We start from the raw sequence: 13674 nt of genomic DNA on the forward strand, positions 1-13674 counted from the left end.
TTCATATCCTGACCTATAATAATGACTAAGTTACCTATCACAGCTTTAACAAATATTACTGTTCAAAATTTTAAATATGGAAAAGGCAGAAAAATGCCCCCATACTGCAGATCCTATAGCATATCCTGAGCTGCTTTGTTTTTAATAAGTCTCTAATAATCAGTTTCCTGTCATCGCTCTTTTATATAATACACACACACACACACACACACACACACACACACACACACATATACTTACTATCAATTTACTGTGTAATTCTCCTTTTACTGTACTGTATAATAAAATACTACCAACTGCTGTACCAAGAGCCAACAAGTCAACCTGGTTACTTGTCCCTATAGCTTCTGATTTCCTTTTTTTCCTCTGTGGACCTTCCTGGAAAAAAAAGAAAAAACAATTTTTTACTTTATTATTTCAAACACTGAAACATCATTAATGCATAAATGCAAATGCCCACTAGCCCACAAATGAATGTGACTGCTTCTAAGAAAATTTTTTTTTTAAAGTGGAGATGTGATTTGCTCTCAGATGATTTCTTTCTCACTACTTAGAAAATAATTACTCCAATGGAAAGAACTCGTAATACTCTGTCCCCATCTCCTACCTCTCTGAAAGGAGTAGTAGTATTCTACTCTTAACAAGTATTCTACTCTTAACAAGTCCGAACAGCCTCAACGCTGCTTCCACTTATCGGAAACCAACCATTCCCAACAGGTCCAAGTGAAGACTCCACTCCGAAGCAAAGAGATTACAGATCCATACACAAGCAGCCAATGCTTTCCCCCTCCCCCCTCCCCCAAAAGCTTTCCTTGCATTCTGGCTTCATTTTCAGGAAAAGGGACTCAAATGTTTTTATATTTATAAACATACAATTACCTCACTTAAGAGTCAAAAAATGGTTGTAACTCGTACAGCAGTGCAAAGCACACACTAAAGAAGTTGTTCCAGTGACTCTTTAAGGGTCAGTATGAAAGTTCCATGTTGTCTTCGTGATTCTAATGACTTAAGAGGCACAAGTTTCAATCTAGTGTCAAACAGCCCAAGACTTCTTTGATTTAATTCAAAAAATGAAGCGAACAGCTCATCTATCCATCAGAAAGACAGCCAATTGGTCACAACTTTAGAGTACTACTTTAGAGTTTATAATGCTGAATAATAATTTATAATTTTGAAACTTTTCTTCCATATGTTTATAATTTTTTAAAATTAAAGCTTGCTAGCCTATGTTTTAGCATAAAGTTCTGAGAAATCCATTCTTTTAGTGTAAAAGAGACCAATATTACAGAAAAGAGAACATTTTCTCCACAGTGGAAAATCTTTGCTCCACAGCACAAAAAAGCGGCCCAGGATACATAAAATCTGCCCAACCCAGAAAACCACCAATGAAAACTACGATGTTACCAGTGCATAAAGAAAATCAAGGAGCAAATTTATAAGGCATTTTCCATTTTTTTTCTCTTAGTTATCCTCTAGAGATGTTACATTTGAAGAATTTGATTCATTGGACGCTCTAAGTCAACAAAAAGTTAAAAGATTTAACAAAAAATAAGATAACTTTAAATACAGAAAAAATAATGAACATTTTGCAAGTCCTAAGAAATGTATCCACATTAATAAACTCAAAAGAGAAGTCACAATTAACAGCCAAAGTATAAAAACGTCTGATGGTCCCGTCCCCTCAGTAACATTCTTAGTCAGGAAATGTCCTAGGCCCCACCTTCAGTTACATGAATTTCTAAAGCCGCCTCTGAATGATTCCAGAGGGCAAATGTGGTTTCTGCATAAGGTTATGGACATAAACACCTATCTCAGGCAAGGACAATAGAGGAAATTATACCAACCTACTACTACCTCATCAGAAAACTCTCCTCTGAAAGATTCTAGAAAGTATTTCTTCTATTCTTGGTTTTCCCCAAATGAAATTAAAATTATCTACAATGAGGTTTCTAACGTATGAAAGATAGGCTGGTCCAAATATGTATATGTTTTTCTGCAGATGTGAATTTGCATTAAAAAGCACAAAGAAATTTTAGAAATTAAACGTTAACATATTCAAAGCCCTGATTTCCCTATCAGCAAAATCTCTATTTTTAGGAGAAGCAAGCAGAGGCTAGTGGTAGGAGTATCACAGAATCTATGCCCAATTTTGAGGATCACTGGTCTAAACCTAAATAATAATCCAATTAATTAACCTCAAAGAACTAATGACTCATGTATGTTTTCTCCGAGTTGGATGATCTTTTTAAAAATAACTTCCCATTCAGCAGGATGTGCATGTCCAAAAAAGTAAGACATCAACCAGATAAGAAGTTTATATAACCAATGTGCATTTTAGTGAAATCTAATATTTTAACTATTACCCCATTACTAAATATTTCTGAAACCAAGAGTTTAGTGGTACTGATGATTATAGATTATGACAGACTTTTGTTGGCATTTTCTATCAGAACCTGTTATTTCTGTGATCAAAAATTTCAATGACTCCCCAGAGAAGAGTAAATCAAAAAAACTGTTTGGTAGGGCTTCCCTGGTAGTGCAGTGGTTGAGAGTCCACCTGCCGATGCAGGGGATGCGGGTTCGTGCCCCGGTCCGGGAGGATCCCACATTCTGCGGAGCGGCTGGGCCCATGAGCCATGGCCACTGAGCCTGCGTGTCTGGAGCCTGTGCTCCACCACGGGAGAGGCCACAGCAGTGGGAGGCCCGCGTACCCCCAAAAAAACAAAAACAAAACTGTTTGGCATTCAAAAGCATCCACAATTTGCCTCCAAACCACCTTTTCCAGTCTTATTTCCAATTCCATCCTTACATTGCACTCCCTAATCACGAATACACTTTCCCATTTGCTTTTTCCTCTTTTGGGAGGGCCTTTTTCTATCCGTCTCAATTATCAATTTGGTTAAAAATCGATCCTTGCTTCAAGGTCCACCTCAAATATGATCTCTCCACAAAAACCTCTTCTTTCAGACACAGTATATCTGAATTGTCTGTATTTCTTCTTTAATGTCTTAGTCATACTGCTTTGTTTCATGTCATGTGCACATTAATTACATGTGTGAATATATAAAGTGAATGGATAGGGTAGGCTAAAAATTTAGTTCATATATCTGTAATCAGAAAATCTGAGTTCCAGGGAACTCCCTGGAGGTGAAGTGGTTAGGACTCTGGCGCTTTCACTGCAGGGGCCCAGGTTCGATCCCTGGTCAGGGAACAAAGACCCCACAAGCCTCGTGGTGTGACCGAAAAAAAGAACAAAAACAAACAAAAAAAGAAAATCTGAGTTCCAGAAAGTACCAGGAACGAAGACCAAAAGGATTTGGTCTATTACTTAGACTAAATAGTCTTTTCCAATGTGAGGGGCTGACCGAGCTAAGCAATAAATGCCAACAGCAGTCTCAAGAAAGCAGTATTTGATCCAGAAGGCAATCAGAAGGCTGAGTGAGTCTAAATGTGCATGATTTATAAACGCAAGGCATAGTACAAATGAAGTGAAGACAGAGGGAAAAAGCACATCCAATTAAGCCCTGACTCTTTAGACTAAGATCCCAGAGTAAGAAAAGAGTTTACATGGAAAACCAATACACACACTCATAAAAATGTGTATATAGCTGAAACAAGTTTCACCAAAAAACTTATCCTTTACCATGCAAAATACATTCTAATATTGTCTACTTCATCATTGTAATGCTGTCACAACCCACCAAATCTATTTCACAATCCACTAATGGTTCAAAACCTATTTGTGAAAAATACTGACCTCTAGTCACTGAAAATTACGGCAAAGTTTCAAGTTTCACTCTGCAATTAGTCTCCTATGCCATTTCTTGGCCTATCTTAACTGTCACTTACTCTGGCAAATGTCTAAGTTTCATAGGTAACAATGAACAAAATGTGTGCATTTTACATGTAATTACCTACAGTATGTACATCAAAAACAAATTCTAATACACAGGAACTTCTATTTCTGCCAATAAGATTTATTAGGCATACCATAGCCTTTTGAAGTTTAAACACTGGAGAGACCGTATGACAGAACATTATACAGGAACACAACTGGACTGTGCTGCGTCCCTAAGGGTTAGGACTGGGGATGCTCAGATTTTTCCTAGAAACATCCTTAATGCTGCTGTGCTTGCCCTGTCCAATGCCTGAAATGCCATGTGCCTCCTTTAATAAGCACTAAGCCATATGCGGTCATTTTAACTACAGTGACAGCAAAGTAACATAAATGCATTTATTGTGGTAGCCAGTCTGTTTCTTCAGGGCTCTACAGCAGTTAGAGAAGGAAAAATTGAAAAGTTTGGAATTAAAGGAGCAATGAAATAGCAGGGTCAGTTCCTGGGTAGCTCAGCCACTTACTGTGTGCCTCTGGCATATCATTTACCATCTCAGCCTCAGTTTACACACATAAACCTGAGGAACTCTAAAAACAGCACCCATGCATAGTCCATCAATCCCTCTCCTTGCACTTTTCTCATCATCATCTGAGGTCCTCTTCCCCCCAGGCTCCATCACCCAAATAAAATGCTCAGCTATATGATATATACAAAAATCTTCTAAAACCTACTGTGACATAAATGCAAAGAATTATAATCATTTTGTGACCAAGAAGCAATCTAATTTTTATAAAAATTTATGAACCACTGCTTTAGCTCCTGTTACCCAAGAAACCCAGCACCAACTCATTTTTCTCCACTGATAAGAGTAATGTCACCAAACTTGGTCCTTGGGTGGCAAACTGCCAGTTACTGAACCAGATGCAGAATACTCCTACAAACTGATTTACATGTAAAATAAGGGCTTAAGAGAGCATCTTAAAACTTAAGTGGCAAGGATCATAACCCAGGGACCTGGGAGCAAAGGCAGAAAATGAAGAGTGATTTGTAGCAACCGCTATCTTTTAAAAATCACATCCTCCCAACTCTCAATTCTGTGACTGAAGATCTAAGGTTACAGTAAGAGCACTGGCCCAGGAGTCAAAGTACTTTGACTCTAGTGGCTACAGCTACTTCATTGGTTAATAAGGCTTTGGAGAAGTCATTTAAACTTAGTTCTGATTCTCAGTTTTTAAAAATGTAACAATTACAGGGCATTTCACAGAGTCAGGTGACTAAAGTGAGAGCATACAAGTAAAAGGACACTGAAACCTGTCAGAACTTTTTTTTAATGTAGTCCAACTCTTTTTCAAGGAGGCCTCCAAAAGTAAAGTGACTTGCTCAAGGTGACAAAACAAGTGTGAGTCCTGGGTACGAAACCAAATCTAGGTATTTTTCTATTGTATCAGACTGCTATAAATAATCCAAAACTGACTTTTAACAGGAAATTTAAGACCAGGCAAAAGTTTTACTCCTGACACATACAATATGATTGTAAGTCAAGAGAATACCAAGTGGGTGACAAATATCTGCCAGCCTAATATGAATGATTTGTTCCAGATAATAGAGTTGGGCTCTAAATACCTGCATTCTAGTCCTGGTTCCATTTTTGGTTTTTCGCAAGTTGCTTAATTTTCCAAAGCCTCAGTTTCTTCTTCACGAACAAAGCAAAAAGTTAGTCTTTATCTACCTTGCAGGACTAACCATGCAAATAAGAGGTAATAACAACAATTAACACTTGCAGCACTTACATACCAAGAACTACTCTAAATGCTTTATGCATCATTAAGTATGTTAACCTTCACAACCACTCTATGAGGTGAGTACTGTTATTCCCATTTAGAGGCACAATTCCTACGATGAAGCCAAGCCTGGGTTCAAAGTGAGGAAGTATAGTTTGGGTTCATGCATCTAACCACTGCTCCACATTTCCTCTCACCATTAGAATTATTAACACTTTACAAGACCGTTAAAATACAAACACAGAAATTTGAAAAGGAGAAATATGCAGAGTGCTGTCACCTTAATGACAACTGATTTTTTTTAAAGTCCTAGTTTTGTGCTTGACTTAAGGGCCCTGATAAGGTCTCTTTAATGATCAACAGGAGTCACTTCATCCAGAAACTTTGAAAATCAAGCTTAAGATCTGAAAAACACCTAAACATACTCATCCAAAGTATAACAAGTTAGATGTATCCCTACTTTCAACCTAAAAAGTTAGTGGAAAGTTTCCTAGGATAGTCAGGTGGAGTTAAGATCTATACTAAACACTTTTTTTCTTTTTTTGTGTGTATGTGTTTAAATACTAACTTTTTAAGGTTTACACACAGTGTCAGCTAAATACCACACAACTCAATACCTGATGCTTCCAAATCACACTGCACTGATTCGGGTTGGCTACCTTATACACGCAGTTCCCACGTGCGTGTGAAATCGTGCTGATGTAGCCAAGTGACTCCACAGTGAATGACATCTTTCATTGACTCCGTAAGAGTGAGCAGCCTTCCCTAACTCAGCAGTGCCCCGTGTAAGAGAAACTCCACCTGGACTCACGTTCGTTAAGTTAAACTACAACCTCACTTTACCTCCATATCCTAATGCAGACTTCAGACTTGGGGAAAAGGGGATGTATAAAGGGGGAGCCGAGCAAATGTTAAAACTTTAAAAGCAAGAAGGTTCAGATGGCTTACAATGGAAACGAGTCTGGGAAAAGTCAACACTTTCAAATAGTCACATCCTGGACGTGGAAGAGAACACGTGGTGAGCCGGACCCCAAGAGTGGGGGTTGGAGGGGGGTGTCCGGAAGCAAGGAAATAGACTTGTTCATTCTAACTGCCCAGCGCAAGGCCGATGAGCTGGGTAGGGGTCGGAGAAGAACAATACAGCCCCAAGGTGGGGCTCTGTCAAAAGCCAGAGCTCTGAAAAGCGCAAGCAGGAGAGCCAGGCCTGGTAGCAGGAAGCCGCTCCTGGGGGACCCGGGGCCTCGGCGAACATGGCGGCCCCCGCGACGGCTGGGCCCAGACCACATGGAGCCCGCCAGGAGGGCTTCGGTCCGCTGCCCGTCGGATCCGGCCGCGCCCTCTCTCGTTGCCCTCAGGACAGGCCACGCACGGGGCTGACGGTGTGGGCCCAGCGCGCGCCTCCACCGCGCTCTGTGCCTCCTCGCCCCGGGCCTCGGAGGGCCACGCGCGATGACGGATCGCGCGCCGCCAGGCCGCGAAACGCTGCGGCTGAGGCTGAGCGGCCACCCGCCCCGCGCCATCCAGCTCGCTTTACCTTGGCCTGCAGCCGCGCTGGCGCCCAGGCCAGGCAGGTGCAGGTACCGCTGAGGTGCGCGGAAGGCACGTACTCCTGGTGCAGCCGGTTGCTGGCTGTCTCCCACACTCTCAGGTGACCGTCTGTAGACGCTAAAGCGAAATAGGCCTGGCTTTGCGGGGAGAAGGCGCAGGGGACGCCCGCGGGGGAGAAGGGGTCCGCAACACCTCCGCCACCCGCCGCCATTGCTGCTCTGGCTCCGCGGCAGCCACGTGTTCGCCCGTGCGCAGGCGCACCGGTACGGGGCGGGGCCTGGAGGGGGAAGTGGGGCGGAGAGAGTGCAAGGAGCAGAGGGAGTGGCTCTTCGCGACGCAAGGGAGCGTTGGACGGCCTACCTGTGGACGGTGGCCCAGTAGGCTCAGTACTAACTTGTTCTGGGGACGTGTGAAGGGGCTTGACAAGACTCCTTCCTTTAAAAAAGAAAGAAAGAAAGAAAAAGTTTTGGGTTTTTTTTTTTATTTAAATAACATGATTGAACGAAATGTTTGAAAGAAATGTTCACTTATAATTCCGTGATTGTGACAACTGTTTCCATTTTTCCTTATCCACTTACGGGCTGTAATCATGTGTTCACATAACAACAATTTATTCAATCATACCAGTGTGAAAGTAACGGTGGGAGAGGCTATTCCCTCTTCTTTCGTCAAGATTTATCCCATGTTACTGCACCAAATAGACAGTTTTTTTAAGGTCTCCGTAACATTTCACCAAATCTATGCATTCTGATTCAAGAAATGGCAGGTACTGTTCAGCCCACACACAGCTTACTGACCAGCAGGAAAGCCATAAAACACTACCCTCAGGGCCATGGGAGACTCTTGAGTCTTTCACAAGTAGGGAAAGCCATGGTAAAATTTGCAGTTTATGTTATTTGGAAAGACATAAACTGATCTACATTTTTTTTTTTTTTTTTTTTTTTGCTGTACGCGGGCCTCTCACTGTTATGGCCTCTCCCATTGCGGAGCACAGGCTCTGGACGCTCAGGCTCAGCGGCCGTGGCTCACGGGCCCAGCTGCTCCGCGGCATATGGGATCTTCCTGGACCGGGGCACGAACCCGTGTCCCCTACATCAGCAGGCGGACTTTTCAACCACTGCGCCACTAGGGAAGCCCTGATCTACATTTTAAAAGGCCTCCTGGATGCTGGATGGAGACTGTAGGGGGGCAAGAATGAAAGCAAAGAGACAAGAGAGAAGGAGGATGGTGGGTTGGACTCGAATGACGTGGCAGAGGTGGTGAGAAGTGGTCCAAATCCAGATTTAATCTGAAGTTGGAGCCAACAGGACTTGCTAAATGGATTGATCGTGAAGGATGAGGAAAAGACATGAGTGAAGGATGACTCTAAGGCCTGAGAGAATAAGTGAATGGTGATACCATTAGCTGAATTGAGGAAACGGGTCTGGGTGGAGTAGAAATCAACTGTTTCTGTTTTGGACAGTTAAGTTTGAGATGTTCAGTAGACATCCAAATAGAGTGGTTCAGTAGGAAGTCAGATATATGAGTAGATCACATTAGCATACAGATGCTATTTGAAACTGTATGGTTAGATCATCTTGGGTGTAAGTATAAATAGAGAAAAAAACTTAGCCCCAAAAATGTGCCAATTTATCAGGAATAGGAAGAGGACCCGGCAAAGGAGATTAAGAAGGGATAACAGTGATGAAAGCCCAGGAGAATGAGATGCCCTGGAAAGCCAAAATTTTTATAAGGATTTCAGAAGCAAGACATAATCAAAGCCATGTCAAATGCTGTAAGATGAAGACAGAATTAATCAGTGAACTTGGCAAGATCAAGACCAGTGGCGACTTTTCAAAAGCATTTTTAGCAGAGAGGTAGGGGGAAAAAACTCATTTTAGAGAGTAGAGGGGGAAATGGGAGGTGAGAAAGGGCAGAAAAGTATAGACAACTATTTCTAGGATTTTTGTTAGAAAAGAACATGCATGAGGGCAAGATCAAGACCATTGGCGACTTTTCAAAAGCATTTTTAGCAGAGAGGTAGGGGGAAAAAACTCATTTTAGAGAGTAGAGGGGGAAATGGGAGGTGAGAAAGGGCAGAAAAGTATAGACAACTATTTCTAGGATTTTTGTTATAAAAGAACATGCATGAGGGACTTCCCTGACGGTCCAGCAGTTAAGAATCCACCTTTCAATGCAGGGGACGTGGGTTCGATCCCTGGTCAGGGAACTAAGACCCAGTGTGCCGCAGGGTAACTAAGCCTGTGTGCCGCAAACACAGAGTCTCAACAAAGATCCAACACAGCCAAAAGTAAATAAACAAATAAATATTTTTTAAAAAACCACGCATGAGTCTGTGTGAAGATAGGTCTGACCTAGAGCTATGCATTTGTTAGTCATAAATATACAAATAAAAATAAAAGCTTATTTTGCACTTACTATATGTCAGGCACTGTTCTAGGTGCTTTATGTGTATTAATTCATTTAGTCCTCACAACAGCCCTAGGATGTAGAAACTATCAACATCTACATCTTTCCGATAAGAAAATTGACATAGAGCCGGGCAATGGAGGAAGAGCTTGATTTCTAACCCAAGTCATCTCTGAGCACGGCAACCTGATCCAATGAGAGTATGTAGTGTTTATATAGATGACCCTCCGATACCCAAGCATATCAATTCCTTGACCTCATCCCTTTCAGTAATCTCTATGCTACACCAGCCACTCACTCCCATGGTCATGTAGCAGACCTTGCCATCCAAGTAACTGCACCTCTTCCATAATCTCAATTTCTACACACTACTCTGTAACCACCAACTCCTATCTTTCCAGCTCACTCCCTCTAGCTCTCAGCATCCAGCCAGTCCTTCTACCCTACCGGACCATCAGTTCATTTGATCCTACAGTCTTTTCACCAGCCCTCATCCCTACTCCCCGATGGCTGCACTTCCCCCTTAATTTATCCTAACCTCTGTCATTACAACCCTCAACTCCCTTGCCTCTTTCCCACAAAATAGTCTTGGTAAAAACCACAAGCTTGGGGAATTCCCTGGTGGTCCAGTGGTTAGGGCTCCGAGCTTCCACTGCTAGGGGCCCAGGTTTGATCCCTGGTCAGGGAACTAAGATCCTGCAAGCCACGCGGCGCTGCCAAAAAAACAAAACACAAGCCTGGTAAAATCTAACTCTCCACCTACAAGCAGCTGAACATGATTAGAGAAAGCCACAGCCACTTTTTTTTTTTTTTTCACAGCCACTTTATTAGGACTCTCATCTACTTCGAATTCGTGATCACAAACTTCACATGGCAAGTCCATGCTAACAGATTATCGAACAGTTGTTCCCTAATCCATTCACTCTTCCACTGTCCTAGACATTAGGACAGCCTGTCCTATTACCGCAAACCTCCTCCTCCTCCATCCTCACTCTCAGTGGATGATTTTGCTTACGATTTCATGAGAAAACAGAAGCAATCACGAGAGCACTTTCACAAGCTCCCAATACCACGGAATCTACCCACTTGTGCTCCATCTCTCCTGGTCCTATGGATGAAATTTCCGTGATCTTAGCAAAGGCCACCCTTTCACATAAGTTCTAGATCCCAGCTTCTCTTGCCTATTCAAGGATATTATTCCAAAAAGTCTTTCCTCTATCAGTGTCAATTTTTACTTCTCAACTTAATCCTTCTCAAGGATATTATTCCAGAAAGTCTGTCAATTTTTACTTCTCAACTTAATCCTTCTCATCAACATATAAACATACTGTATTTTTCTCTTCTTTAAAAACAATTCCCTTGACCCCTCTTCCCCCTCCATTACTGTCCCAATCTTTTCTTTCCTTTAAAACAAAACTAAAAGAAAAAAGAATAGTCTAATTTTCTCAATTTCTCTCCTGCAATGGGACTTTCAGCCCCACCCACCACTACACCAAAACTCTTCTCAAGGCCACCAGCAAGCACCACATTGCTACCATATGTGTCCATTCTAAGTCTACATCTTACTTGACTTGTCATTAGCATGCTTGTCTTCCATGACGTCACACCCTCCTGGCTTTCTCTTACTTCTCTGGCTGCTCTTCTTATTCATTTCTCATGGATCTTCCTCACGTCCCACTCTCTAACATCAGGGTTCCTTACAGCACTACTTCTTTATCTGTGCATATGTCTTTCCAGAATAAAGACTGCATTCTCCAGCCTTCTTTGCAACAATGGTAGGCCATATGACTATGGGCCAGAACAAAATATCCTTAAAGTGAGAGGGTATGCTATTCTCCATGGCTTTTTTCTTCTTAAACCCTGGAACTGAAATGTAATGGCCAAAGCTGAAGCATCCGTGTTGGACTTTGAGGAGAAAATAACATGCTAAGAATGGCAGAGCAGAAAGATAGCAGAACCTAGGGACCCTGAAGCATTATATATGTCCTGGACCAAATCCTCAGGACTTCTTTTATACAACAGAAAACAAACTTCCCTCTTGTTTAAACTACTACATTTTGGGTTATGGCACATGCAGCTGAATCTAATTGTGCTGATTCTTTTCTATCCTTTGCCTCAGTTGGTGATACCACCAGCCACCCAGTTAGCCACTGTAAAAAGCAAGGAATCAACCCTGATTATTACCCAACCCCACATTTTACTTCCACCCAAACCATACCCACATGTGATCAATCAGCAGTCTTTTTTATCTCTGAAGTAATTCCACATTCAATTTCCTCATTTCCATCCAATTCTACCACCTCTGTTCTTGTTTGAGCCTTATATCTCTCACCCAAACTGCCACCACTGCTTTATTTGGACTCCCTTTCTCCAGGCTGCTACATTTTTATGATCTTTGCAAATCATAAATGTGACCATTCTACCTCTCTACTTAAAACCCTTCAGGGACTTCCCTGGTGGCACAGTGGTTAAGACTCCGCCCTCCCACTGCAGGGGGCCCAGGTTCAATCCCTGGTCAGGGAACTAGATCCCACATGCATGCCACAACTAAGGAGCTGGCAAGCTGCAACTAAGGAGCCCGCCTGCCATAACTAAGACCTGGCGCAACCAAATAAATAAAAATAAATATTAAAAAAAACTTGATTACTTTACAAAACAAAAACAAAAATCTTCACAAGCTTGCTGACAATTATGGAAGAAATTCTATGCTGCTCAATATATATGGACTACAGAACAATCTATAACCTGGTCTCTGTCAATCTCCCCAGCATCATCACTCACTCACTGTAGACTGCCTCAAACATCACACCCCAGGCTCTGATCTGATCCTGGTTTCCTGCCCTACCACCTTTGTTCTGGCTTCTGCTCTCTTACTCATGCCCATAATTTACGCTCTTCCAATCCTCTCTCAGGCCCCAATGCCAACCCTTCATCCAACCTACTAACTAACAATTTAACTTAACTAATTCCTATTAGTCCTAAAGATAATAGGAATTATTAAAGATCCTACCTATCCTTAACAAAAGATTAGCAAATCAACTCCAGTAATATATAAAAAAGATTATATACCATGATCACATGGGATTTATCCCAGGAATACTAGGTTTAACATTCAAAAATCTAATATGCCATATTAATAGAATGAAGGATTAAAAACACATGATAATCTCAAAAGATACAGAAAAGAATTTAACAAAATCCAACACCCACTCATGATTTAAAAAAAAAAAATTTAACAAACTAGGCGTAGAAAGGAACATCCTCAACTTCATACAGGAAAACTACAAAAAAAACCCACAACTCACTTCCTACTTAATAATGAAAGACTGAATGCTTCTCTCCTGAGATTGAGAACAAATCAATACTGTCCATTCTCATCAATTCTACTCAATATTTTACTGGAGGTTCTAGCTAGTGCAATAAAGATGTTAATAATAATAATAATAATGGCATGCAAATTGGAAAGGAAGGAGTAAAAGTATTCACAGATGACATAGAGAAAATCTCAAGGGATTCACAAAAAATTCTAAAACCAATAACTGAATGTAGCAAGGTCATAAGATACTAAATCAATATACAAAAAAATCAGTTGTATTTCTACATACTATCAATGGACAATCTGAAAATTAAATTAAGAAAACGATTCCATTTGAAATAGCACCAGAAAGAATAAAATACTTGGGAATAAATTTAGCAAAAGAAGTTCAAGACTGGTACTCTGAAAAGTAAAGACATTGTTGATAGAAATTAAGGGAAACCTAAGTAAATGGAAAGACATTCCATGTTCATGAATTGGTAAACTCAGTATTGTCAAGATGGCAATTCTCTTCAATTCACCCTATACATTCATGCAATCCCTATCAAAATATTATCAGGAGTTTTTTGTAGAAATTGATAAGCTGATCCTAAAATATATGTGGAAATGCAAAGGACCTAAAATAGTGAAAACAATTTTTTAAAAGAAGAACAAAGTGATGCAGCCACAGTACATGATTTCAAAACTAACTATAGTGACAGTAATCAAGACAGAGTGATAACGCAAGTATGGACACATGGAGCAATGGAACAAAATCAAGAGTACAGACATAAATTTTTACTTC

The 13674-nt window shown here is 41.1% G+C and overlaps 1 protein-coding gene across 1 annotated transcript in view; it reads right to left on the bottom strand.

Annotated features, from left to right (window-relative positions):
- Window positions 1–7414, bottom strand: part of WDR43 (WD repeat domain 43) — a 47280-nt gene extending 39866 nt beyond the window's left edge. The window contains exons 1-2 of the mRNA XM_004268173.4: window positions 7152–7414; window positions 241–378 (exon numbers count right to left, since the gene is read on the bottom strand). Coding sequence (XP_004268221.1) covers window positions 241–378; window positions 7152–7376 — 363 coding nt within the window. The 5' untranslated portion in view covers window positions 7377–7414. The remainder of the gene's footprint in view (window positions 1–240; window positions 379–7151) is intronic.
- Window positions 7415–13674: the final 6260 nt, after the last annotated feature.

This window comes from Orcinus orca, chromosome 13 (genome assembly GCF_937001465.1).
Source record: "Orcinus orca chromosome 13, mOrcOrc1.1, whole genome shotgun sequence".
Classification (NCBI taxonomy): domain Eukaryota; kingdom Metazoa; phylum Chordata; class Mammalia; order Artiodactyla; family Delphinidae; genus Orcinus; species Orcinus orca.